The sequence below is a fragment of the Podarcis raffonei genome, chromosome 1 (assembly GCF_027172205.1).
Source record: "Podarcis raffonei isolate rPodRaf1 chromosome 1, rPodRaf1.pri, whole genome shotgun sequence".
NCBI lineage: Eukaryota > Metazoa > Chordata > Lepidosauria > Squamata > Lacertidae > Podarcis > Podarcis raffonei.
This window is the reverse complement of record NC_070602.1, coordinates 62119005-62146617: the sequence shown is the minus strand read 5'-3', so window position 1 is coordinate 62146617 and position 27613 is coordinate 62119005. Positions and strand designations below refer to the sequence as shown.

General features: G+C 42.6%; 1 protein-coding gene across 3 annotated transcripts in view; it reads right to left on the bottom strand.

The window, feature by feature from the left end:
* ANO3 (anoctamin 3) overlaps positions 1-27613 on the bottom strand; it is a 160536-nt gene that overhangs the window by 45853 nt on the left and 87070 nt on the right. For 2 of the 3 annotated variants that reach the window (XM_053389410.1, XM_053389431.1), the window contains 8 exons: positions 27077-27235; positions 26450-26550; positions 20707-20751; positions 13051-13182; positions 11730-11836; positions 8883-8938; positions 6597-6718; positions 3815-3949 (listed from right to left, as the gene is read on the bottom strand). In XM_053389410.1, the coding sequence (XP_053245385.1) occupies positions 3815-3949; positions 6597-6718; positions 8883-8938; positions 11730-11836; positions 13051-13182; positions 20707-20751; positions 26450-26550; positions 27077-27235 (857 nt within the window). The remainder of the gene's footprint in view (positions 1-3814; positions 3950-6596; positions 6719-8882; positions 8939-11729; positions 11837-13050; positions 13183-20706; positions 20752-26449; positions 26551-27076; positions 27236-27613) is intronic. The other variant, XM_053389420.1, reaches the window with a different exon arrangement.

The following is a 27613-nucleotide window of genomic DNA, read 5'->3' as shown; positions in this document are numbered from 1 at the left end:
ATGTTATTTATTTAGCCTGGAGATCTCACATCCGAGGCCCTTATATCTCTCTCAGTTCCTTTCTGCCGGTCTCTTTGATAGTCCTTGATGTTAAACCCCAAGTCTCGGAGGGGCTCCGGCCCAACAGAATCCATGTTGCTTCCCGCCAGTCCTCCATACTTAAAGGCAAAGCCTATGGGGTGCTCCAACTCTTGTTTCAAATTTCTTTCAAATCCAGATGTCCCCAAAGCTCCAGCTTTCACCAACAAATTTGTAATCCTCAGGTCTTCAGATCTCCTCCAAAAGGGATCTCTCCATTTTCCAGACTCCCATTCAGACCAGGCTTTCCACATCCAGTTTTTATTGTCCTTTTTTATCATCATGTCAGGCCTCATATTGTAACTCTCCTTTGACTCCTGCAAATCTCCTGCTCCTCCTTCATTTTCTTCAAAAACAACATATTGCTCCATCGTATCTACACTTTCAGTTTCATTTATTTGTTCAGTTGAATGGGCTTCCTGTTTCAAGTCCTTATCAGGCTCAAAACTGTTGTTTACTGTCCAGTGTAGTAGTGATACCTTTGTAGACAAAGCATTGTACTCATCTTGCAAGTTTCCCAAGAGAACGAGTGCTCTGTCCAATTCTGCTTGGATTTTACATACTCCAGCCATTTTTGTGATGTAATGTCCCTATTACCCCTCTAGGGGGATTTTAGTTCCTTAATGTTCCTTTCAACTCAAAACCAAAAGTCCAGTTATTTTGTATCAGCCCTCCTTATTTTCAACAAGTTATACCAAGTAAACCAGCAAAAACAGCAGAAACAATGTTCTCTTTTTCCAGCTGACAACTAGCTGACTAGCAGCTCACTTGACAGCTGTCAAAATCTTCAATGCAACAGGCTTTCTCATAGGACGTTCCCGGGTCTCGGGGGGGGGGTGAAATTTCAGCTCCCAAAATTCTTTTTATCCTCCAGTAAATCTTCTTATAGTGTCAAAACCGTGAAGTCAGGATCTTTCATTAAAAAACAAAAAACAGATTCTCTCGACCTTAGCTGCCCAGTCCTTTGCTTTAAATTATTTACAAAGAGGGGGGGGGTGAACTTCCTTTTTAGCCCCTTCCCGCTCGTTCCAAATCCAAAATTAAAGATTTTTAAGGTTCCAATCTCCGTATTACTCACGGGTTTATATTTTAGAGTCCAATCGGTCTTGGAAGAAGTTGGCGCTCTCTGTCAATGGCTTGCGGCTTCACTCCGTAGGCGAGGGAGTACTCTCAGCACCACGCCTCACCCTGCCTCCGTTCCGAAGCCTTTAAAAAGGCTCCGTCGCGGATTGGGGGGGCGCAAATGGTGCCCGCCGAGTCTCTGTGTTCACAGGCATCCGCGCCTGTGATTTTAAGGGTCCCCGCTTCGCCGCAGCGGCCAGACCCAGACGCTACGGAGCCGATTCCCTCCGGAGCTCGGAGGGAATCCGCCATTAAACAATGGCGCCAACCCGGAAGTCTCGTGTTCCTTGACACTTTAGTTGATGAAGGTTAAAACAGTGCAATGAATGTACTGCAGTTGTGCAGTGTAGCTATGCAATTAATATGTTAGGAATAATAACCACGTTTTCTGAGTTAGGGAGGAATACATTTAATTAATTTTCAATGCTTTTCTGATCATTCCGTCAGTGCAAACATTTCAGCTTGACAGACAGAATGACACCCCTCCCTCTTCTCCTCACATGTGTCAGGGACTGGCTAGTTAAAGTAGTAGGAGGCACCAGCCAGTGAACCCCCAAAGGAACCCCAAAAGGAGGATGGCTCAGAAGCTGGGGATTGGTAGTGGGACACTGAGGAGAGGTCAGAGGGAGAGGATTGGGAGGAGGGGATGATGCTGAAGAGGCAACAGGGTTTAGTGAGCAGGAAGAGCCTGTGACAGGGAATAGTTCAGACTCTGAGGCTGAAGCAGAGAAAGGGGGGAGGTCAAGAGACTGCTGAAGAATCCATGGAGTCTTCCTCTCCTGCTGTAACAAGTTCCCCTTCCCCCTGGTCTCCAAGAACATACAGGATAAGGAGGAGAGCAGAACAGAGGCCAGTGGTACGCACATGCAATTTGAGAATGTTTGGAAACATCTGAAAGAGGAAGAGCCTTAGAAAAGGTAGAAGGCAGGGACCTTCAGTCCTGGCAACCGCTCTACAGGGGCAAGACCTTCTGGGATGTGTTTCTGAGTTGTATGCCGTTTCTTTGAGTAAAGAGTTAACTTCACTGACGATGGAGTCTTGCACCTTTCGTGTGACCTGTGTCTGACTCCGGCCCCTGGCAACATGATGGTTCATAGGTTCTCACAACACACCCACCCACCCAAGCAAATTTGGGGAGCCATGTGAGGAGAGGGCCCATTCTACACATGGATGTATTGGCACGGGTCTTCTATAGATGCGCCTCTGTAGCTGAATCCCACCCACAATTTTGATTATCAAAAGGCTTTCACAAAAATTTATTTATTTATTTATTTATAGATAGCATTTCTATCCCATTTCCCATCATAATGATGCCTACTGGAATGAGGTTTCTTCCCCAGAATATTTTTGTGGGTTTGCCATCTGTTTACTGTGAATAAGACTGTTTTGTGGTTTGGCCTTGAGGCAATGGTGGATCAATGTCAGGGACAGGAGAGGGTTAATGGGACCAGGAGGATTGCTCAGTCAAACCTACTGGCCAGGTCTGGGGTTACCTTCCATTTGTTAGGGAAAGGTCTTGTCTAAAAGGTCTGTGGATGCTTTAATCTACCTATCAAAACATCTGGAGAAAATTTTTGGATCAGAGACTTTAATGTGCATCATAAACTTGTTCTAAGTAATGGTTCTAATTTCAAACCGCTGTTACGCTTTTTTCCAAGAAAGAACAGACTAGCTGCAGTTTGTTGTCTGCTATGTTTTAATTAAGTTTATGACATGTGAAAAAGCAGTAAAATATATTCTTTTAAAAGAATAGGACATTAGAAGGTTTTGGACAGTTCTGCTTTGGGGGGGGCATAGCTTTCTTCCCCCATCCAACCTAAGAGCTGTGTGTTTGTATGCAGGGAAGTCACTGAATCATTAGAACTTTGGCTTGTGCAACAGAACTCCAACCCCCTCATCCCTTCACCAACCCCTAATTTCCTCAGGGTTTTCCCCAACCCTCCAGAGCAATGTTGTTGGTTTTTATTTTATTGGAGCATCTCGGCATTTATTTCTTCCTTGCTCCCCTGTAATTGATAACATTGTCACATTGGCTGTTGCCAAAGGGGGTAAGAGAATGTACAAAGTGATGGCAGCACAACACAAGGTAACTGAGGCAAGATAACTTTATGATGCACAGGTCAGAATGGGGAGATTTTAGTTTCAAATGCTACATTGCATTGTCATGCTTTTATTTTATGGTCATCATAGAATAATAACTTTTCAGTATAGAGAGAGTCATTTTGTCCCATCCCCCCCCCACCTTTTGATATAAATGCTTATCTAAGGAGGGAAAGTAGCTCATACCAGAATGATATTTCATTTTTAATTACTGTGAAGTGGATCTGCTGCATCTCAAAACAATCCTTAAAAGGCAAATAGAAACTGGACTGAAGATGATCACACACTAAAAGCATCATGCACACACCAAACACCTTAGGCCCGGTACGAAAAACCCACCCTGTGATTCTTCCATATGATATTCAGGCAGCAGAGTGGGGCTTAGGCCAATTTGCATTATTCTCGTGATCCATTTCAACAGCTACTTTTGACAGGGTTTGAGAGCTGCCAGCTCATAGCGACAGAGCATGCTGTGTTATGATTTTATAAAAGAGGACAACCCCACACCTCTTACCTTACTTGGCTGGAATCCATGGTAAATAATCCATAAAGGAAAACAAACAGCCCAACAAGTGCAGCAGGAATGAGCATCCCAGTATACCATCCCAGCCAAGCGAAATAAAGGCCAATTTTCTCTCCAAAATACCGCCTGCGTAAGAAAAAGATAAATATACAATATGCTTAAATATCAAAGTAATTGAATGTCAATGCCAGCATTGGCAACAGAGCATTCACCTTAAGTGGAAGTGGAACTACTCTTCAGTTGGGATGGGATTTGGTTAGAAATGGGTATGGCAAACCCATATTATTTTACTTCAACATATAATTTGAAGGCCACTGATTGCAGTCAAGGTCAGCTTTCCCAATCTGGTGCTGGCCAGATGTTTTGGACTACAATTTACCTAAGTCCCAGCCAGCTGAGTAATAGTCAGGGGCAATGGGAGTTGTAGTCCGAAATGGGAGTTCATCACAGTGGAAAAGCCTGTGCTGGACCATACATATTTTTTATTTAACACAGTCAGGCACAACTAGAGTCCTGCCTGTTTATTTATTGGAGAGACTCTTGGAGCAGGGAGTATTGTTGCCATCACTGACTACAGGTTAAAAGTACATATGGATGCAAGACTAAACCATAGTTTAACATGGCATGAACAAAACTCTGCAGCAAAGTTGGCCCTGCAAATAGGCAGAGTGAGGTGGTCACCTCGGGGCAGCTGATTTTGGTGGTCATAAAAGGGAAGCAATTTGTTAGTTATTATGTTATTACAATTGTATTTTTGTGGGACTTTGTTGCTGAAATGACTTGGCCTTACCTGAGTACTAGACACTTTGACTTGCTGTTCTGCTCTGGCAGCAAAATGTTTTAGGGCAACCTTGCTCTGTGGTTGTTGTTTTTTCATAGTTTTGCTTCTGATTTTTGCTTAACTGCAATTTCTTGTATTGATGTGTGTCAGGGAACTGCCATCAGGGCCGGAGGGAGAGAGCAGGCTCCAGAGGGACTCCAGAGAGCGCCCCGGGATGGGGAGAGGCAGCCTATCTTCTGGGGAAGAGAATCAGCGTAGCACCAGTGGAGAAGGGGGGCAGATGGGGGAAGCGGCGAGGCGGTTCCATGACTCCTTGCCGGGAACCAGCGGGGAGAGTAGGGGTCCTCCACTGCCCACACCCTCCTTGCGCAGAAGGCTTCCGCGCAGGGAGAGTAGGCGGAGACTAGGCGTCAAAGAGCTTCTTTGCTGGAAGAAGTTCAAGAAACGCCCACTGTTGGATTCTGCCAGCGATTGAGACAGCCACAGGCGAGTGGCTGTCCGGACAGAAAAGGTTCACTCAGGCAACCCAGCCAGGTGTGGTGCCGGTTTACGCACGAGCAACCCCTAGAACCATTACAATGTGTTAATGTTAACCATAGTTTGTTTAAAACCTTAATCTTTGGATTTCGAAAATGGCTTGTTTCAAAACAACAACCCATAGTTTACCATAGTTTTAGCTTGAAACACTAAACTTCAATTAATGGAAAACAGAAGAGAAACTTTCAAAATCCTCCTGTGATGCTACAGGAGGAGAGGGGATGGGGGAAATGCATGAACCATTGGTTTGCTTGGCTTGTTCATGTCACATTAAACAATGGTTTAGCCAGATGTCAAAATGCAGCCAGAGTCTCTGGACATGGCCTAGGCAGTCTTTCCTTCCACACATGCCAAAAGTAGATCTGGTAACACCAGTAGCAGGTGGCATGGTGGGGTGGCAGCACTCACCTGACCACTGGGTTGTTGCATGGCTGCTGCTTATCAGAAGGCAGAGGGAAAGGGAGAGGTGTTGGCAAAGTTGGCACATTGCAAATGGACTGGCACAGCCAATTCAGTGTGATTGCACTACTGTATTTGCACTATTGTATTTATTTGCAGATGCATGCTACATTATTATCTTACATTTTCTGAATACAGCATGCATTTCATCAGAACTAAGAAACAAATCAAAGATTTTAAAAAATCAATTTATACACTACTTAAAGCAGAGATGGAGAACTTTTCTCAGGCTGAGGGCTGGATTCCATCAATCATCCAGAAGTCACACTCCAGATGGAAAAGTGCACGGCACAATAAATGTCTACCTACACAGGCCAGATTTCAACTGCACAAAAGCCAGAGGTTTATTTTTTACATATACAGGGCCGTCTTACCCATAGGCACTAGGGGTGCGGGGCACCCGGGCACCGGGCTCCCAGGGGCACAAGGCCAAGAGTCTGGAGCCTGTGAGTTGAGTCCGGGGAAGAGCCTGCCCATTGGTCAGAGTGCTGCAGTGGGCTCTTCTGCTGTGGGTGGCTCTGCACTGTGAGTTTGGGGGCGACCGAATGCTGAGGCGGCCGGCCAGCTCCGCCCTCCTGTATGCCTGAGACTGGGCAACCTGAGGGGGGGGTGCTGGGTGGATCTTTGCACCACAGCGCCGCATATGCTTAAGACAGCCCTGTACATATATCCCCTCCATCCTAACTAGGAAAGGAAGAGACATTACTACAGTTCAAAGACACATTCCAGTCAGGCAAAACCACTTGAGAGTGTAGAACACTATTGGTGAGGGGTGTGGCCTAAGGACAAGGGGTGTGGCCAAGGGAGTGTCCCAAGGGCCAGATAACAGTGGCATGATGGGATGCATTCAGTCCCTGGAACAGAGGTTACCCAACCAATTTAAAACACTAAGCTGATATAAGGAGACTGTTCACAGCAGAATGTTCATTGGAACGCCATTCAGCCTTCCTCCCTTTTCATGGGACTAAACCAAGTTCTGCAGTATTCTTGGATTACCTGATCAAATCCAAAGGCTGGTATTTATACCACATTCCCCACCGTGCCCAGCGCTCATATAACAGATGCCGATGATTCTGGGCTCCGTGAGTTTTGATGGGATGCCGGCTCTTGTGACTTCCCTGGAAGACAGATAGTGGAGGAGGGGGGGGGATTGTTATGTGCTTATACAAAAGAAAAGTGTTCTTATAAAGAAATTAAGAAAAATATTAAAACAACATTTCTAATGGAACAGGACAGTTGCTCCATGTATTACTAAACAATGCTGAACAGTACAGTCTTGAGCGTACTCTGCTCAAGCTGAGGTAATTATAAACATCTCCACAGAAGGAAAACATTCTTTTGGAACAAAAACAGAGAGATCCTTCTGGAAGTGCTTTGTCTTGACAGCATAGAACTGAAGTACTTTCCAGCTGGAAGATACTGTCTATTATTAATGCAAGTATATGGTGCATTTACATATAAAGTACACAATTGTTACATTCATCCTCACAATAATTCCCATGTTTAAAAATATGAGGAGAAGGAAAAGCAACGTGTGTGTGTGTGTGTGTAACATAAAGTTATTGTATTGTTAATGATATTGCTTGTCTCAATATTAAAATTTAATTAATTATTTTTTTAAAAGAAATACTTGTTTTTTGCTAGTGCAATGTGGGGCACCCAATTTATGCAGACTGCAGTCCACCCCCCCACCCCCCTGAGAAGCTGCTCTTGAGGATTGGTGGAAAGTTTTGACTGCAGTTGAGGATTGACAAAAATTGGGGGCCCACCTTATGTGAATGGAAGCACTTCCCACTAGCATAAAGCCACTGCTGAGAACAAATGGCATTGCATTTACACGCATATATAATAGCAGCAGCAGCAACAACAGCAATAATAATGATGATGATGATGACAATGATGTTGGAAAGTCCAAAGGGTTTTTCTTTCTCACACACATTCAGCTGAATGCACTTAGAATCCTCCCTCTGACTGAGAAACATACACAACAAGGATTCCCCATTGCAGTGAGGATTCTAACCATGCTCAGCCCAACATCATCTCCAAAGCTTCCTGCTTGACTTGAAAGGTTGATTTGTTATGGAAGATGCAGGTATGGGACTTTGTGAGTGGAACTTGCCGTCCTACAGGCTGGTGCACTGGGCAGAACTTGACCGCAGTGAGTTGAAATAACATAGTCCATTGTTTTATACTAATGTAGAACACCACTTAGGCCCTCTTCCAAGTTTGGGGGTGCATAGAAATGTTGTTAATCAAAAAAATTAATATAATAATATATAATAATATATGCACTATGCTACCTATGACTGGGGATGCAGGTGGCGCTGTGGGTTAAACCACAGAGCCCAGGACTTGCTTGTCAAAAGGTTGGCGGTTCGAATCCCTGCAACGGGGTGAGCTCCCGTTGCTCAGTCCCTGCTCCTGCCAACCTAGCACATCAAAGTGCAAGTAGATAAATAGGTACCGCTCTGGCGTTTCCGTGCACTGCTCTGGTTCGCCAGAAGCGGCTTAGTCATGCTGGCCACATGACCCAGAAGCTGTATGCCGGCTCCCTAGGCCAGTAAAGCGAGATGAGCGCCACAACCCCAGAGTTGGTAATGGCTGGACCTAATGGTCAGGGGTCCCCTTTACCTTACCTATGACTATCTGCTTTCCAGGAAACAAAGTTCCTATTGCCCATGGCATGGACTAGAGAAACTTTTTTCAGCCAGAAGGCCACGATCCCTTCTGGGCAAACTTACAGGAGTCAAAGGCAAAATCAGACAGAGCAATGAATTCAAATATCACCTTTGTACTGTAGGCTAGCTTCCACACATACACACAGTTCTCTTTATCCTCCATCTAAGAAAGCAAGAGTTTGAGAGCACATCCCAGCCAGGCAACATACAAACAAGAAAACCTCAAGGAGGGTGCAAAGCAGAGCCAGGAGGGACTGTGCCTGGGATGCGTGCATGTCCTGGGGCCGGATAAAGGGGCTTGCAGGGTCATATGCAGCATCTGGACCTGAGGCTCCCCCTTGCTTGTGGGTGTTGTGCCTTAGGCTAGAACCTTGTGCTCATGAATAAACATGCATTGGATGGGTTGCATGCTATGCAACAAATGACATCTAGCGCAACAAAAAACTACACAACGAAGATTGAAGAAGGGGTCCTCAGAGAAAACTGACGGAGCGGAGAAACAGAAATACCTGAGAGCAAATTTACATTTCATTTGCAGACTGCAGGAGGTTAAGGCAAACTTAGAATGAACATACCATACTCAAAGCACTACTACTTAATCTACCTCGTGAGGTGGAAATGCAGCTTCGTAAGTTCCGTTGTTGAGTAATCTGTTAATGCCTAGGGAATGAAGAGAAGACAATAACACAATTTAGAAATCAGGTTCCTCAACACAAGTGCTAACATCCAAGTGCTGCTCCAAAATGTGGATTTTGTTAACGTTATTTCTACATTTCATTTGTGATATTTTTAGCTGGCTGTTAACCACTTAGAGATTTTCTTTGAAATATGAAGTAGTATATAAATTTCCTTATTAAGAATATTTTCTGGCTTTGTTCATGTTGCTACACATGCCCAGCCCCCCCCCATTTTTCTGTCTTCTTCTTCTTTTTTTCTAGATGGGTTCAGGAGCAGCGGAGGGGCGGCGGGGGCCCTGGGTGTCACCACTGAGGGGGGTGACAAAATGCCGGGTGGCACTCACAGCAGGGCCTGCAGCGTGCCTGAGCCACGCGTCTCTCCTGGGAGTGACGTGGTGGCTTGGGTGCCCGCAGGCTCCGCGCTGCCCCAAATGGTCCGCCACCCCCCCAGCTGTAGGATGGCTGAGTGGGAGGAGGCCAACTCCTCAGAGGCCCCACGGCGTGTCCTGCCCTGGCTCGCCCCGCCCCGTGGGCAGCTGGCCCCACCTCCACAGGTGGCTGGATATGCCCCCTTGGTTGGCTGGCCCCACCCCTGGGTGTAGTGCACATATGCCACCCCAGGTGCCCGATTGGCTTGCTCCGCCACTGGATAGGATTACCCTGCTGACAAGCACCTGGGTATGGAATGAATTGCAACACACACACACACACACACACACACACACAGCAATCTTGATGCCATCACACAAAGGCTTCAAGTGGGCCTATGGCACTGTAATATCTTCAAGGCACACTTGTGCATATGCTTCAGGGTTTGTGTGTGTGTTTTTGCATCGTACAAAAACGGAATTCTGATTTGAGAGTGTGGTGGATTCCATGTTCTTCTTTTGCTGGTTGCCAACAGGCCTATCCAGACAGGTTTTTACATTTAAAAGGAAATGCCCAAGGTGTGGTGTTTTTTTTTTTGGGGGGGGGCAGGCTTGGGTTGCTCTGCTTGCCATGGCTTCTTTCCCTGGCTCTGGCTAGCATCAGCTCAGGCTACCTCTTTTTTTGCTCCTCAAAATATGGCAACCCTAATTCTAGTTCTCCTTAACCTGAAACGATGAACCCATTCAAAAATCATTATATGCAAGGCTAATGGTGTTTCAAGTCAAGTCAGCAAGTTTCTCCAAGCGGATAAAAGCTCTTTGCTCTTCTGCTTCTCATCTGGTCATTTGCTAATATGGTTACTGTCAAAAGCTATGAGGCGTGGATCAGTTTGCTGCTTTTGGAATCAAGTCTGAGTTTCAAAGTCCTAGATTGAAAAATGCTGCTCACAATAAACATGCAGCTCCTACACTGGGGCAGAGGATGCTGTCATTTATATCCCCCAATGCTCACTTTATAAGGATCCCCACGGAATCCCCACAGCTTTAGCTGCAGGAAGAACTTTGTTTCCCCCAGTGAGATGATATACTATTTCCAGTTTCATAATGAAAGTGATGTTGCTTTGTGTGTTTGTTTATTTGTGCTGGCATCTAACAAAATAAGAACTTATGGCACAACTGAATGTTTTGGGGGAGGTTTGTGCTCTGTTTTGTTATGGCTGATAAGCGGAATGACTACAATCTTTGTGTCCCTAACTAAATACATTATTTGCATCCCTAATCAAAAATAAGTTCCAAAATAATGATAGTGGGATGGCTATAAAGAAGACTGAGTGCAGGATGAGGAAATTAAAAAGAACTGGATGTAGATACCTTGCACAAGTATAAGGGCCTATTCACAAGTGCAAAACACCTTTGGATTCAAGCCTTTATTAACAAACTTTGTTAAATTGACAACTATTGTTAGTTTTCTGTGAACTTCTAGGGTTGCCATACGTCCAGAATTTCCTGGACATACCCGGAATACTGCAGTTGGAAGCAGCGTCTGGGTGGAAATTGCTAAAATGTCTGGGAAAATCTGGATGTGTGGCAACCCATGTTGGCAGTGTCTTTTTCGCTGATTTTCCTTTAAAAAATAGCTGAATTTGTGAATTTGCCCAAAAGCTCAACTGCTTTGCCCCCTCCTCCAAAGCTCAACAACTATTCGAAACATAGTAACCCTATGTGAAGAATCTTAGGGACGCCTCTTCCTCCAGGAAGAATTCAAGTGCATTCCAAAGCTTTAGGTTTGTGTTTTAATGTTGATTAAGGGACTCTGCTGTCCTAGCACAACAAATCTGCTTTTTAGAAAGAATTAGGTTGGATCTAGACACATCAAAGAAGCATTTCCATTTAAAGCATTGTAAATTTAAACAGGGAAAACAGGTAGAGAAAAATGGGACTGCACATCGACATCTGGTGGCACAATGTTATATGGCACATACAATGCATATAAATAACTTTTTCTTTACCAGTCCTTAGTCTTTTCATGGTTTGGATAGTGATGGGGAAATGCATTGAAAAATACAGGATGACTGACAGACTAATTAATGGAAACGAGTGTCAACACCATACAAACAAATGAGAATGAATGCAGCACGAATGCTTATTGTCCTGTAACAAACAAATCAGAAGAAATGTGCAATAAATGTTGGATATAATCTAACATCTGCGTAAGCATTGTGCATGCAAAATTGGATGAAAGCTTAAGAAAGTGTTCATTTGGAGGGTCCCCAGGTGAAAATTCCATTATGTCTTCTCCAATTGGATGTTATCTATATTTTAGTATAAATATTCACTCAATAATTTTGGCTAGCAGAGGATATGTTGCTAACAACAAGCAGTCTTAATACCCAAGTGGAATTATACCCATTTTTGATTTTCCATCTTCATACTTCGTTCTCTGCAGCATATGGTGTACTATTCTACTTCTCGTGGAGTTGCTGAAGAAACTGTCTTTGTTGTTTATTGTAAAACTGTTGAAGAGATAGTTGATGTCGATTAATTTTCAAAGCAACTGTCAAAATATCACCATACAATATATCTCACAATGAACGAAATAGCTCCACACATTAAATACAAGCACGGGCACCTGCCATTTTCTGCCATTCAAACGTCTGTCAGTAAACTTCCTTTGCCTTTTGGGTTCACCTGCTGTCCTGTTTCCACAGCAGTAGCCCTTCCCAATATCACTCCCCAGCTAGGTTTCCCTTCTGCTGTTGCAGCACGCACTTCTTGTGCCAGAAACCTTTGCCTCCCTGGAATGGTTTGGATGCCATATAGTCATTGATGCCTTTTCCATCCCATGATTTTCAAATAATTAACTCCAATGTGGTTCAGAACCTAAGCTTAGGCTACACTCTTATACCCACTTACCTGGTATTAAGACCTACTGAATTCAGTGGGACGTACTGGTACTTCTGAATAGACACAATTAACATGTTTCTTAAAAAGGGCATGTATTAAGATCTTATTTATATCACTTGAATTGTTCAACTTGTAGTTCAGTCTAGTTAAATGAATACTGAAAAGCAAATCCATGAGTCAGGTGACTTCAAATGTTCAAGGATCTCATTGCCCCATTTAAACTGTGAGCAACTAAAACCTGAAACATTTTAATTTCTGCAAGTAGTGCAATTCAAGCAATCTTCAAGCTGGTTCTGAGACAATGGCCTTTTGGAATAAGCTTCCAAAACTTTATGTACACAAAACACTATAGGGTATTTTGGTGACCTGCTAATGTCCAATTGGATGGCCCTGCACCACTGAGATTTCCCTCTTGGGTCACAAAATTCATGAATATGAGATTTATGGTTTTAATCAGGAACATTCAATTGTGATCCTGCTTTATGAAACAAAAATGTAGCACTTGTGATTCTGGCCCTTAGGATTTCAGAGTAGCTTATACATTTTGAATTTAGTATTGTTGCTCTGAGAATACTGCAAAATTACCCTAGAGAAAAGAAAGCCAGTCTAGGGGGTGGTACTGGTGCCTGACCCTACGTTGCTAAAGGTTTATCGCTAGAAGATATCACTGAATATAGATGACAGGATTTTTAGAATATAAATACCATTCAGTTTTGACATCAGCCATCTGCTAATGGTGATTGATGTTATGTCACCTGCTGAGCAAAAGTGAAATATTAATCAGGGTGCCTTATGAATATATACATATGGGTCCCCCACTTACTGATGTATGCGTGCGCGACTGAAGGGCGCTGTATAGCAATCTGTTTCTTCCAGGTCAGGAAGTGCTTCTTTGTCAAGTTTCATTGGATTTCTGGGCAACCAGCTCTTCAGTTCTCTCATATTCCTCTGCAAACTGGAACATTGGGGGGAAAATTACTTCAATCTCTTGCATGCACTTTGCCTAGAGATTTCGCTACATGCTACTCAGCAATGGGAGGGTTGTACTAGAATGGAAAACAAAGAAGATGAAGCCACGTTCTTTATAATGTCCTCCTCTTCAAAAATGAAGAAAAATAGCTGCACAACCAGGGGATTAAAAAATGTATTGTAAGTGGCACTGCCAACACTAGGAACATGGGAAGCTGCCTTGTAGCAAGTCAGACCATTGAGTCCCTCTAATTCACTATTGTCTACACTGACTGGCAGTGGCTGTCCAGGGTTTCAGGCAGGAGTCTCTCCCAAACCTACCTGGATATGCTGTGGATTCAACATGAGACACATGTGCTTGCAAGACAGATGCTCTACCAGTGATGCGTGTTCCTTCCCCTTGCTCTGGTTGGGAAAAATGGAATGGAATGGCCCACATGAATGGATTTAGAGAAGAAAAAAAGAATCTCTGCAAGCCCCTGATGTTTTTTCACTCACAACTCCCTTCTGTGCCAGTCAGCAAATTCAATGGTCAGAGAGTTTCGGAATTGTAGTCCAGCAATATCTGGAGGTTCAGAGCTCCCCTCACATAACTCACGGGTTGCCATTCAGTCTGAGGTGAAATATACAATGAGGCCTCACAAATATAATAGCTGTGTTTCCATTATACATGTTCACTAAACATCCAACCTGTATTCGTAAGTTGCAATAGAATTAATATGTAGGGCCTGTGACAAAACATTGTAGCAAAATAAAAACAGAGTCATCTGCATTTTACATTCTTTGACTCTATTTGGTTTGTTAGTGAGATGTCTCTCCACAAGACAGGACATTAGACTAGATCTATCCGGGCTCTTCTTGTGGTATTTATTTGAATTATTTCTAGGCCACCCCCGTTGACCAAAGTCTCTCCTGGGTGGTTTACAAAAATCAATAAAATATACAAATGCAATGCATAAAACAATCTCTCTCCAAATATTGCTCTTCTATTGAGGGTCAAATTACAGGCCTCTTGAAGTCTTATGAAGAGGAACCACAGGTTTGGTCTGCCCTTGTCACCACAGAGCTCCATCAGATGCTCTCTTGTTCAGCTGCTGCTGCTGCTTCTGATGTGGAGATGCACTGTGGGAGTTGAGAGATAAGAGCCTCTAGAACAGTGGCCCATCTAGTCTAGCATCTTCTTCCAATGATGTGCAATCAGGAACCGATGGGAAACCTGCCAACATGATCTGAGCTTGAGCCCTCTCCTCTCCTGTGGTTTCCAGCAACTAGTATTCAGAAGCGTTGCCATCTCTGACTGTGGAGGCAGAGCATAGCTATTGTGGAGAGTAGCCAGTAATAATCTTATCCTCCTTGAATCTGTCTAATCCTCTTTTAAAGCCATCCAAGTTAGTGGCCCTCACTGCCTTCTGTGGGAGTGATTTCCATAGTTTAATTATGTGCTGCACGAAAAAGTCCTTTCATCTGTCCTGACTCTTTCAACATTCAGTTTTATTGGACGCCCACAAGTTATGAGAGAGAGGCAGAAAAACTTTTCTCTACCCACTACCTCCATGTCATGCATAATTTCCTCTCTTACTCACCTTTTCTTGGAACTAAAAACTCTCAAAATGCTGCAACCTTTCCTCAGAGTTGCTTCAGCCCCTCAATCATTTGGGTAGCCTTTTCTGAACCTTTTTCCAACTCTACAGTACAGCCAGCCCACAACTTGCACACATTTAACTCCTGCACATTCAGCTTTATGCACTTGGCAAATAAAAAATAAAATAAAATAAAGAGGGAGGCATTCAGGAAGAAAGATTTGGGCAATCCCACCTGCCATTGAACCCAATATGTTTGGACTACATGCAAATTTGGCTTTAGGTGTCATCTCCAGAATGCACCCCCCATGTAAGTTGTAGGCTTACTGTATGCTTTTTTGAGGTAAGGCAAAGGCCAGAACAGTACACGGTATTCCAAATGCAGTCACACAATTTGGCAGTTTTATTTCCCATTCCTTTCTAATGGAATTCGCCTTTTTCTCAGCTGCTGCACACTCCGTTGACATCTTGTTGAATGCTACTTTTTTTGATGTAGGTTGCTTATTTTAAAGTTTTGTTTTATTGTCACATTTACTATTGCATTAGATTGTTATAAGATGTACATTTTTTGTTTCTTCAGCTTGTAAACCGCCTTGAGTATTGTAAGATAGAAAGCCAGGATACAAATTAAAAATGATGATGATCTTTATCAAGCTATCTCATACTTAGTCAGTCGCTGCAAGTTCAGACCCCATGACCATGTATGTGAAATTAAAATTTATTTAATTACTTTGCCCTGACGTGCAACACTTTGCACTTGTTTACACTAAATTGCATTTCTAATCTAGTGTCGGGAAAAACACATCCAAGATCAAAGTGCTGGTTGCAGTCACCCAGCAGTGGGAGCAACGTGCACAGAGTAAAGGGTGGGGAGAGGGGACGGATCCAACTCTGTCAGGGGACGTACACACAGAGACCTGCTTCTGCAAATATCTTGCCCTCACTCTGTTGGTATTCAGTGCTGCAGTGTCTGAGTCTGCTGTTTGCTTGAACTCTAGACAGTGTTTTTTAACAGAATGGCTTATTCATCTTTATAAGGTACAACTGGCACATCAGTGCAACAAATAAACAGGTAACACTTCTTTGCTGTAATGGGCCATCACTCTTAATAAATTCACTGGGGGTAATGAAAGAAATAATTTCAAATAATGAGGAGCACACCCCGGAAGCACTGAACCAGGCAAAATTTCCATTTAAATACAAAAGGAATGCAATCTTTCACTAAAATTCAATATCGGGTCCTGAAAGTGATCTTATTTGCATTGGTATGAGATGTAATCTACATATCATTAAAATCTTTTCCAAACCCGTATTGACTTTTAAAAGCCTAAATTGCACCCATAGATATTATTGCTCTCTGCATTGCATTTCATACATTATTGCTCATTGCACCGTATGTTTACTTGTAGACTTTATTTCATAGAATGATTCAGGTATGAATGAATGAATGAATTCAGTTTTACCAGAAGGTCATAACCATCATTTATATATAAAGAAAACAAAACATAAGAGACCGAAACATGCAATACTGCATGTATTGAAAATAAATAGGACCAAGATAATTGAAATGTGTAAATGGTAACCATAACAACATACTGCATTAACGATTTAACAAAATTAACTCTTGTTTCATTTGCACTGCTGAAAACTGGTTAACTTTTATAGGCTACAAAATTTCATTATTTGTTTAGAAAGAAATGCAATGTTCTGTTTCACAAAAAACTTAGAAACCTTATGCAGCAAATGGGACATAGATGTTCTCTAGGACATACTCAATTAATTGTCTTGAGCCTTTGCCACTGAGGCTGCAATTCTGCAGACATTTATAACCAGAGTAACCATGTATGTCGTATTGAATTGAATTGAACTTGCTCCCAAGTAGACTGGGTTAGCCCCATTGAACTCTGCAGGGCTTACCTCTGAGTAGACAAACAGAATTTTACTGTTAGTTCTATTCAGTTATTTTTAATAGGAGTGCCATTTTTTAAAAGAATAAGAAATTACAGAGAGTTGATGAGAAAAAAGTATTGGCAGATTTATTTATTATATCACATGGTTTAATGATTCTGTTGTATGTACTATGGTCTCCCTTTTGTAGACTAATAATTAATATTGTTAAATCTTTACCCAAAATAGGGGGCCTTATCTCTCCACAGGCAATGGGGCAACAGAATGAAATCCTGTGGGGAGGAATCATGAGGGTTGCCTCACTTTGCCCAATGTTAGGGCCAGCCCTGGCTGTGCCTTCCATCTTAAAGGCAGAGCCACCCACACCATTAGTTTTAACACTGGGGAGGATGGGTGTTCCCAGTGGGAAAGGGGCACTCTGTCTGTCCCTCTGTCTTCCCAAAGATATATTTCTTTGCCTTCAGGCAGTGGAAGTAGGAAATGACACTTCTTGAATGCCCTCGAAGGATTTGTACATGCTTGCTTGCACCAAGCCCCATGCCCCTTTGGAGCAAATTTAGGGGTGAATGAGTTTGCAATGCCATAAAATACAGGGCAAAATATATTAAAAGCCCTGCTAGGTTCACAAGTTACATACATGCTTCTCTTGATCAAGGCCTGTATTCTCAGGTATCTTGAATAGACAGCAGCGTAAATGAAACAACACACATTAAATTAACTTATAAACAAGATGATTAGGGTGGGGTTTTTTTATAAACAGAGCAATAACAAAGTTAACATTTAAAATTAAATTAAAATTTAAAATTCTCATCAAATTCCTCTTCCCAGCTTTCACATCTGACTATTTAATGTATCAGTATTCCTGCCTTTGCCAACCACCATGGTTGAATCTTGTAAAGTACAGCTATTTTAGTCAAATTTGCAGTGAAAGTACAAGTTTTTATTCATTTATTTATTTTTACATTCATGGCTCACTCTTCCTCCCAAAGCAGCCCAGGGCAACAAAAACTGCATATATATATATATATATATATATATATATATATATATATATATATTTCTTTTTTAAAATGAAGTTAACATTTTAATAATGACATGCAAATGAGAACAAAAGGACACATGATGGAAAATGGTTGCATAATGTAAGTGAGTGGAATATGTTCCTGGTGCATAACATTCAGTATAAGAAGCTACTAATGTCAAATTAGGGATGCGGGTGGCGCTGTGGTCTAAACCACTGAGCCTCTTGGCCTTGCCAATCAGAAGGTTGGCAGTTTGAATCCCCATGACGGGGTGAGCTCCCGTTGCTCGGTCCCAGCTCCTGCCAAGCTAGCAGTTCGAAAGCACATCAAAATGCAAGTAGATAAATAGGTACCGCTCTAGTGGGAAGGTCAACGGCGTTTCAGTGCACTGCTCTGGTTTCAGGGGTCCTTTACCTTTTTTTAAAATGTCAAATTAGTCACTTTTAAGTCACTTCTCACATTTGCATTTTAAAGTCAGGGTGCAATTTTTGCAAGTAGGATGTGTGTTACATATACAAATATCAGATGAGAATACCAATATTCACAACTTGAAGGGAAGACCTTCCTAAACTCATTGACTAGAGATATAGTAAGAAAATAAGAAACAGCCCTGTGAGGGCAGAGGGTTGGTCCTGTTAGATATAAAAGGAAAGAACCACAAGCATAGGCAACGCTTTACTGCCTCCCAAGATATCACAAGGAAAGCCCAATTGCCCATGCAGACTGATTTCACTAGTTTATGGCCAAAGTAATAAGATGGTTGTGTGGAACTCCAGATCGGCTGTAGTGAGCAGTAGGCTTCCATCATCCCCAAAAGCTGGTGGACATCTTTTCACTTGGTAAACAGTTCATGAATGTTGCCACAACAGTTAAGTCACATGAACTGGCCGTAAGATGAAACCAGGATACCTGGATTCTCTGGTGAGAAAGTGGTGGAAGGTTGGTTTCAAATTTGGTTGGCTTCTTTATGGTTAAGCCAATTTGGATTATCACTTCACAACGGTGTGTACAGGTTCACCTCAGGGCCAGGCTATCCACACAACCACCAGCCATTTTTGTCAAGATAAATTTGACACCACAAGATGCGGTAAGGACTTAACTTCATGGTGGGTAGGACTATCATTGGCTACGTAAGTATGATTACTATATGATTCCTCCAAGATCAGAGATCTTGTGCCCCTGAATAGTAGTTTCTGGGGATTATGAGCAGGAGAGTGCTGTTGTGCTAATGTTCTGCTTGTGGGTTTTCCATAGACATCTGGTTGGCCACGGTGACTGCAAAATACTGGACTATGTAGGCCTTTAGTCTGATTTAGCACGGCTTTTCTTATGCTCTAAAGTATGCTTCAGAAGTATTTATACAAATATGCCAAATAGATTAATAGACTAAAACCCGTATGATTAACCAATCTTCTTTAATTGATCAGCCCAATTAATTTCACCCGGTGTTTACCTCTTACTTTTCCTTGATTGAGTGTAATATTGCCTCAATCCTTTTCTCCACAGATTTTTTTTTTAAAAAATGAATGTGAAAGCTTAAAATTCAGAAAGGGTAGCTTGAATATTTCAAAGGGGGCCAGGCCCCATGTGGCTGTGGCTCTGGAACTGAGAAAGGTCAAGGAGAATTTCATCTGACTGTGATTATCCTTTGGGAGTTCTGCCTCACACTGAGAATCAAGAGCTTTATAGAGCAATGTTAATAAAAAGAAGCCACCAGCACACTTAGGCATTGTGATTTCATTATCTGTAAATTTGCCACCACACAGCTCCATTGGAAAAAACTAAACCATAATCAAGGTAAGTAATAGTTGTTAATACAACAGGAATATATCTCCACGTGTGGATGTTTGGGATGGATGGGGGAAACCCTATTACAATTCACATACCATACAAAGCAAACTATATTTCTATATATCTATGTATGTATTTGTAATGTATTTGATGCAAAGCAAGCACGTGCATGACTGGGGAGAGGAGATAAGCAGTTGTAAATTTACACAATAAAATATTTCAGGGTGTTGCTATTGAATATTCAGATCTGGAGGATGATTTATCTAAAGATGTCTTGGGCTAACTAAGAAACAGACATCCAGGAAGGTTGCAGAGTGCAAACCACCAGTAAGATGATTTCCAGAACGAAAGGAATGCTACTCACCTCAAAATTATGTAACCATTCATGAGAATTATGTAACCTGCAACCATACACAAGAATTTCACCTAACGTTTCCTGTGACTTTGATCATTTTTCAATGCAATATCTTTTCTCATTAATCGATGGAAAATGGAGAGCACACACACAAAGAGAATTTTTCAGCACAGCACTAAACTCCATGCTTTGTGTACATAAAAAGGTTCTTAGGCAGCAGGACTAAGAAAGATGGTGGGTTGGATCCTGAGAGCCATGGGCAGAAGGAAGCTGGTTGAAGAAGTCTTTTGCATCCTCTCCTTCCCCTGTTGAGCTTTTTGGAGAGTTGAGGCTCCCTCTTGAATGGTGTGGGAAGGGGAGGGGGCTGCTGGGGAAGGGATGAACTGGCCAAAATTGGATGGAGACATATTGCATGAGTGCTGCTCTGTTCACACCCAGTGTTTCCTCCCAATTTTGGGGATCCCTGGAGAGGCTTTTCTGTGAGCATAGAGGGCTTCAGGTGTGTGTGTTTGTTTGTTTGTTTGTGTGTGTGTGTGTGTGTACAGGAAAGTAATCTGCAAGATTCTGCACCATTCTCAGGATCTGACTCCATGATAGTGTCAAAATAGAGGGTTCCCAAAAGCTCTTTCAGAGTCTTGGATGCCACCATCTTTTTGTAAGAATAATCACACCCCGCATTTTCTTTCTTTCTTTTTTACAGCAACACTACCATATACACAAACAATCAGCCAAGGTCTACTGCTTCCATTAACTTGTTTAAGGTCCTCTGTAATAAATTTACAACTGCTAGGATGGATTGGTTTTAAGCAGGGTGACTATCTGGCAAAATGAAAAGCTACATATCACCCACCAACCTGCCCATGGTTTTGCTCCTCCAGTCAGTGTAATAACATTTTTTCCTGTAAGAATAGCAGAAATAATCTGAGAACAGTTGCATACAAAGGAGAAGGAAGAAGACTTAGGAAACAGACCATAGTGTTTTGTCACAAGCAGCTTTACAAAATAAAGGTGCAACAAATCACAGTTCCAAAGGCAATCAAATATCTTTAAAACCATTAACTTGGAAAACCTTGGCTAAAATTATAGTACATATCGATAGTATAGTTAGCTACTTTAAAGATTTAACATACACTAAGAAGTTACAGCTTCAGAAAGCCCAGACACTAGGGACGCAGGTGGCGCTGTGGGTAAAACCACAGAGCCTAGGACTTGCCGATCGTCAAGTCGGCGGTTCGAATCCTCGCGGCGGGGTGCGCTCCCGTTGCTCAGTCCCAGCGCCTGCCAACCTAGCAGTTCAAAAGCACCCCCAGGGTGCAAGTAGATAAATAGGAACCGCTTACTAGCAGGAAGGTAAACGGCGTTTCCGTGTGCTGCGCTGGCTCGCCAGAGCAGCTTCGTCACGCTGGCCACGTGACCCGGAAGTGTCTCCGGACAGCGCTGGCCCCCGGCCTCTTAAGCGAGATGGGTGCGCAACCCCAGAGTCGGACACGACTGGCCCGTACGGGCAGGGGTACCTTTACCTTTTTTAAAGAAGTTACAGCTTCAGAAAGCCCAGAGACTATAGATCTTTCCCCATTCATTTGCACACTGATTTCTTAATATTATTGTCATTATATCAGCTGATATTTTGCACACAACTGCGGACAGCAGATGGCTGTATGAAGGAAGTGGAACGGATTGCTTTTCTACTTCAATATTTTTTGCTACCCTTAAATGACTACAGTAATGCCTGAGTTTTTTTGGTTTTTTTAGTCATGCAATTATCTCTGCAATTTTCACTGAGGATATATATATATATAGAGAGAGAGAGCGAGAGCGAGAGAGAGCTGTTCATGAGGCACACTGTAAACACAAACTTCATAGTTTCTTCATTATATTGGAATTCTGCCTTATACTAATTATTAGCTTTCTTTATTAAAAAAACAAACAAATAAACCCCGCTGATGCTGCTACTTAGCTGGAAGGATGGACAAAGTCTAGCAGAATTCAAATAATAGATTTTATTTAGCTCAAATCACACTTAAAAATAAGCACTTACAAAAATGACAGATGGATTTCATTCAATATGCTTTTCATAGAATAAACTGATTGAAATTAATGACTAACTTCAGTCAATTAACTGAAGTTGGACTACTCTGAGTACAACCAAGTTGGATAGCCTAATATGTATTTTTAATTTAATTATGTTTTAACTGGGGGCTTTTAAAACTTTTTATTTTATGCGATTTTATACAGTTTTGCTGTGGTATTGATTCTTTATTATGTCGATCAGTTATTTTCTATTTGGATTTCATTGCTTGCTACCTTATGTGGTGTGTGTTTTTAAAAAATCTAAAGATGGAATATAAATGTAACAGACAGAGGGACGGTGAATCATATAAGAGTATATGGAGCTCAGAACTGAAGAAAGGACAGTTTATCCATTTTACCATGTCTGGGCTTTCATCTAACTTAAACTCTATGGTCAGACCAGCTGCCAGCGCTGAAGACTGATGCCCTAGTCTGTGAGACCCATCTCTGCACAGCAGAGCTGAAAAGGGGGGGGGGGGGAGTTGTACATTGGGAAGGAAGATACAGTACTACCTCTTCCTATCTTTCTTTTTGTCATCCTATGAGCCATTTATCAGCAAAGAACAGCAACTCAATCGTGCAACACTCTTCCCCAGAAATAAGCAGCTTTAATGGCAAGTGAAGCAAGGCAGACCATCTCTTCTTGACAAATAACATCTGCTCAGTTTAATTTAATCTGTATCCCAGTTCCCATCCTTCCTACAGAGAGTTCTCCAGTTTAGCTTGCAAAAGGCACTTGCATCTGTGCCATTTGCTGGCTTGGTCCATTGGACCAAGCTATAAAATTAGAGATAAGGAGATTGGCAAGGGCAACTAGCAATTCAGGTGGCCTGCAGCTGTCTGAACAATCTCAAGCTGACTTGGAAACCTGTTGCTTCTCAGCTCTGGTCCTGAATGAACTCCTTCCCCATCCCTGTCGGCGTAATGGGCATGGAATCTGTCACACCAGTGGTGTAGAAAGGGATGTGTGGTGGCTGTGGTCTGCCCCGGGTGTCATCACTGAGGGGGGTGACAAAATGGCAAAAATATGAGTTTTTTAAAATAAAAAATGGGGGGCCCCCTCACAAAACTTTTTAGTTCAGTCAACAAACAATGAAATGCGGCTGGCACTGGGCGCCACACAGCAGGGGCCAGCACTTACTGTGGGGTCTGCAGCCTGCCTGAGCCACACGTCTCTCCTGGGAGTGAAGTTGTGGCTTGGGCAGCTGCAGGCTCCACGCTGCCTGAAAGAGCAGCATGGGGCTTGCATCTTCCCACTACCTCTCCCTCAGCCGCCCTACAGCTGAGGGGGAGGTGGCAGAGAGGCTTTGCACAGTGCGCCCTGACCTGGTTTGCCCTGCCCCCATGGGGGCTCACTTTGCTCCCAGGTGCAGGGCACGTGCGCCACCCCGGGCACCCGAGAGGCTAGCTATGCCGTTGTGTCACACACAGTATTTTCCTTCTCAGACCCTATACTGATGTGAAGAAGGAGCAGAAGAAGCCATTTTGTAGGCACCACCACTGTGTCACACTGTTATCTTCTCCCCCTGGCAATGTCCACACATCTGGCTGATGTGGGGAGGTCTACGTGTGTAGCATTCTATATGTGTAAGCTGCTGTATGGTTTTGAATTCTGAGTGCACAGGGAATTCAGATCGCATAGAGGTCCATCTGCATAGGCCCTCATTCTTCAGCTGCTCAAGGCATGGATGTTAAGGAGCTGGGCCAGGAAATCAGGTGTGGGGGCAGCAGCATATCTTCAGCCCCTTCACATGAATAGGATAATGCTGGTCTGAATCATGGTTGCACAGATATAGTCACCAAAGTCTTTTGATGCACAAAGGTGGGAATAGCAGAAGGTTGGAAGAAAATAGGATGGAAAAAGGAGGAAGGAAGAAGAAGCAGAAGGAGGCAACTGTAGCAAGAGCAAGGAGGAAGAATCAGAAGTAGCAGCAAGTCATTGTTCTAAATTGATTTAAATGCAGCATTTTTATATTGTTGTAATGTGCCTTGGAATCTTATGGTGGACAGCTTGGAAATCCATTAGCACAAACAAACAAACAAATCTCCCTACAGTTCAAAACATGAGCCAATAGTCTCTTTGATGCAAAGGCAACAAGTCATTGTATTGTAAATGTCTAGTTTTCCATATGAGTCCTTTGTAAGAAGAAAAATAGCTACATGATGGGAAATTCTCAGATAACACCATAGCATGGTCTTCATTTTGACTGCTGTCCTAAGGGGTGTTCAGATCACCCCCTCCGTGCAGACATCTAAGATGTGAAAGGGACGGTAGACCATGCCTGATAGCCTTGTTCCTGACATCCTGCACCCTGAGGGCAGCACCTCCAATGACTGTGCATTCAGGCTGACATTTGAAAGTGGATTGGGATTCTTGACCGTGCACAGGAGCCGACATGGATGCATCTTCCCAGGAGGTCAGAGCGGTGCACAGTTTCAAAACACCCTGGGAGAAAGACTAATCCAAGGTCACACAGTGAGTTGCACAGACTCTTAAGCGCGGACAGCTTTTAAAGCATAAAAGCTGCTGGATTAGTCACCAAAGTGTTACTTTTTGTGCTCTTCCATATGCATGAAACAGCTCACATTGTACAAAAAGTTCCTCATAGATCAAAGCAGGAAAGACTTCTAAGAGCAAGCCCTGCATTCAGACACTTTCATTGTGAGTTTCCTTGTTTTACTTTTGTTCCCATTCTCCCATTGCTGAAGTAAATATGATAAAAATACCAAATTGTTTACAGGATTGCTGACGACCATTGTAGTCACTTGCTGAAAATGATTTGCTGTCTTTTTTGAACTGATGGCTCATTTTCTGACAATTGGTCTAATCCATAACCCATTCAATTCTGGAAGAATCACACTGAGTTTAATACTACTGCTCTAGAGTAAATGGGCTCTGGACTGCAGCCAATCTGCTTGAGTCAGCAGCTATAACTATCCTGCTTTGCTCCCTAGGGATTAAACTGGATTAAATGGGAGTAGGGGAAGCAGTTTGGGCTATTTAACTTTCAGAAGCTTGTAGCTAAAGAGAGTTTTGCATGTGATGATCCTAGAGGGCTGAATGAAAATGTGTCATCTTCCTCATTCGTCTGGTAGTGCAAAGTCATCAGATCCAAGGTGGAAACTTGAATTCAAGTTGTGCAGGCTTTATGTGAATCTATAACCATTGCAAGTGACAGGGGAATGTGGAAAACAGTCAGTTTGCCTTCTATTTCCTCTGCTGATTGTCACATCTGGATAATAGGAACAGCATTTCTAGTAGCCCTCACACAGCCTATGCCTTCAATGGGTGTTATGGGGGTTTCCATCATGGAGGAGGGAGTCCTCTGCCAATCCTAGCTCCCTCCTAGAATGCAGATAATGGATTCCTTAGTGTTTGATTTGTTGCCATAATAGGTAGGGCCTATTTTCTGTGGACATGGAAGGGTAGACAAAGAGGCAGAAAGTGGTGACTCGTTTTTGGTGCTGACCAGCTTGTTGAAGCTCTAACATGTTGCAGATTCACAACCTCACTGGGGTCCTTAACTATGAAGAAGAGGCATATGTGTGAACAGCTGTACACTGGAGTGCCTGAACTTGGTTTTACCCTTCCTCTTTGTTTCCTTTTGTGTTGTGTTTTTTGGAGGTTCTAAGCCCGAGTGCAGGAAAGCCCTTTTGACCAAACAGCAGAGTAGATAAATAAGTACTTAGGGCCCTTTCTCATTGGCGCCAAATTCACAGCCTCTGAAGAGATGTGAATTAGAGTTTTGAGATGTGTGTGGCCAGTGTTGCACACACACAAACACACAGTGTAAGCATGGGGAAGAATGTCTGTACACCTTGTTTAGTTTTAATTCCTACTGAAACTCATGGGAATTAAATTAGCCATGACAAAAAACTAGACTAGCTCTATCTTGCAACGCAATCTAGACTTCGCCCAGTTTTAAAAAATTGGTGGGCTGAGATCTTTCCATGTGTCTGAAAACTTGGAGTATTCAAAAACTGGTCACCTGTCCCAGCCACACACAAAGTTTCATTAGGTCAGTTATCAGAACAAATAATGATCTGAATCCACCTCTAGAGATCTAACAGTAGAAAGACTCTATTCCTAAAACTATTGATGTCCTTGCAAATATTAATTAATATTTCATTTATGTTCCATCTTTCCTCCAAGGAGCTCAAGATGGTTTCTCCCTCCCCCTATTTCATCCCCAGAACAATCTTATGAGATAGGCTAAGAGACAGTGACAGGCCCAATGTCACTCAGTGAGCTTCATACAGTGCAGATTAGAACCCCAGTCTACCAGGTTTAGTCCAACACTCTAACCATTGCCACACCTTCTCTGAGCTAATAAAATAACTGTGATCACTGTAACTTTGCATGCGGTTGTATCACATATTTTTAGAAAACAACCATATATTCAAGAAAACTTATGGAAGCACGACTGTAAATTAAAAAATAATAATCTAGTAAAGCATATTTCATTAATACATGCATTAAAAAAACTGATTAAGTAAATTTTTTAAAAATGAAATATTTCATATTACCGGAAAGGCATCCTGATGTTCATTCTTTCAGCGTATTTGCACAATGTATCCCAAGGACAATGAATTTTAACAAACATAATATCATGGTTTGTAACAGCTGGCTGAAAAAGTAACCAAATAGAATTGATTAATGTTCCAAATCCAGGTGGGTACTGACTTTTGTGTCAAACTTGGCCTTTAAGTTTGATCCCTGTGGTTATGGAAATTTCAGCTTGCCATGCACTGCAGCTGGGACTAAACACAGCTGTCTGAAAGGAAGAGGTCAGCTGTCTTATCTAAGCCATCTTCAAGGATGAGGCCATTAGTGTATTGAGAACAAGGCTCACCTGTGGATGGAGTACAGCCAGCCCTCTCTTAATGTGGACAGATGTAACATATGAGTCGGACCCCTTCCAGAAATTCCTTTTGCAGTGCTTATGTCCTCCTGCCCCCCACTGAATGTCTTCTGTGGGTTCCTAGTAATCCACTGTTCCACAGAAGTGGTTTTGATATCATGTGGAAGCTCAAATATAATGCGGATCTTAATGTGGAACTGAAAACAGAATAAACTGCCGTGCGAACACAGCCTCAGATGTGGGTCTTCTATTCAGAATAAGTCTCTGCAGAAAGGTGGAAAATGTAACATACCTCTCTTTCTAACATCAGTCCTTCTGCCCGAAGGTTCTTTTCAAAAGTGCTCCGTTTCTCTATTTGTGGACTGGACTTTTTATAGACCAAAATGTAATCAATACGTTTTTTGCCATCCTTGAAGAAGAGACCTGATGTTGCTAGGGCGCTCATGTCATTCTGAAAGAAAAACAAAGACAAAAAGTGGGGATGGGGTGGGGGGAGATGTTTAAACATAGTATCATAGTCCAGACAATTTTTTTTTTAAAGGAATGCTATGGGCATGGATGAGTGACAAAGGGAGGCCTAGAAATTCACTTTGCCTAGATGGTAAAATTAAGCCCTGATTACCGAACCTAGAATACTTTTTAAAAGTATGCTGCAGACAAAAACACGCACAAATATATGGAATTTTGAGCGGGCACTGAAAACTCACAGAAAAAGGGGGTACTTTTACGGCATGATATAATTGTAGAGTTATTTGGTCCCAATCCCCACTCAATGCAGCATTTGCGATGCAGGGTGCAACCACAATTTCACTGATGGATTTTGACAATG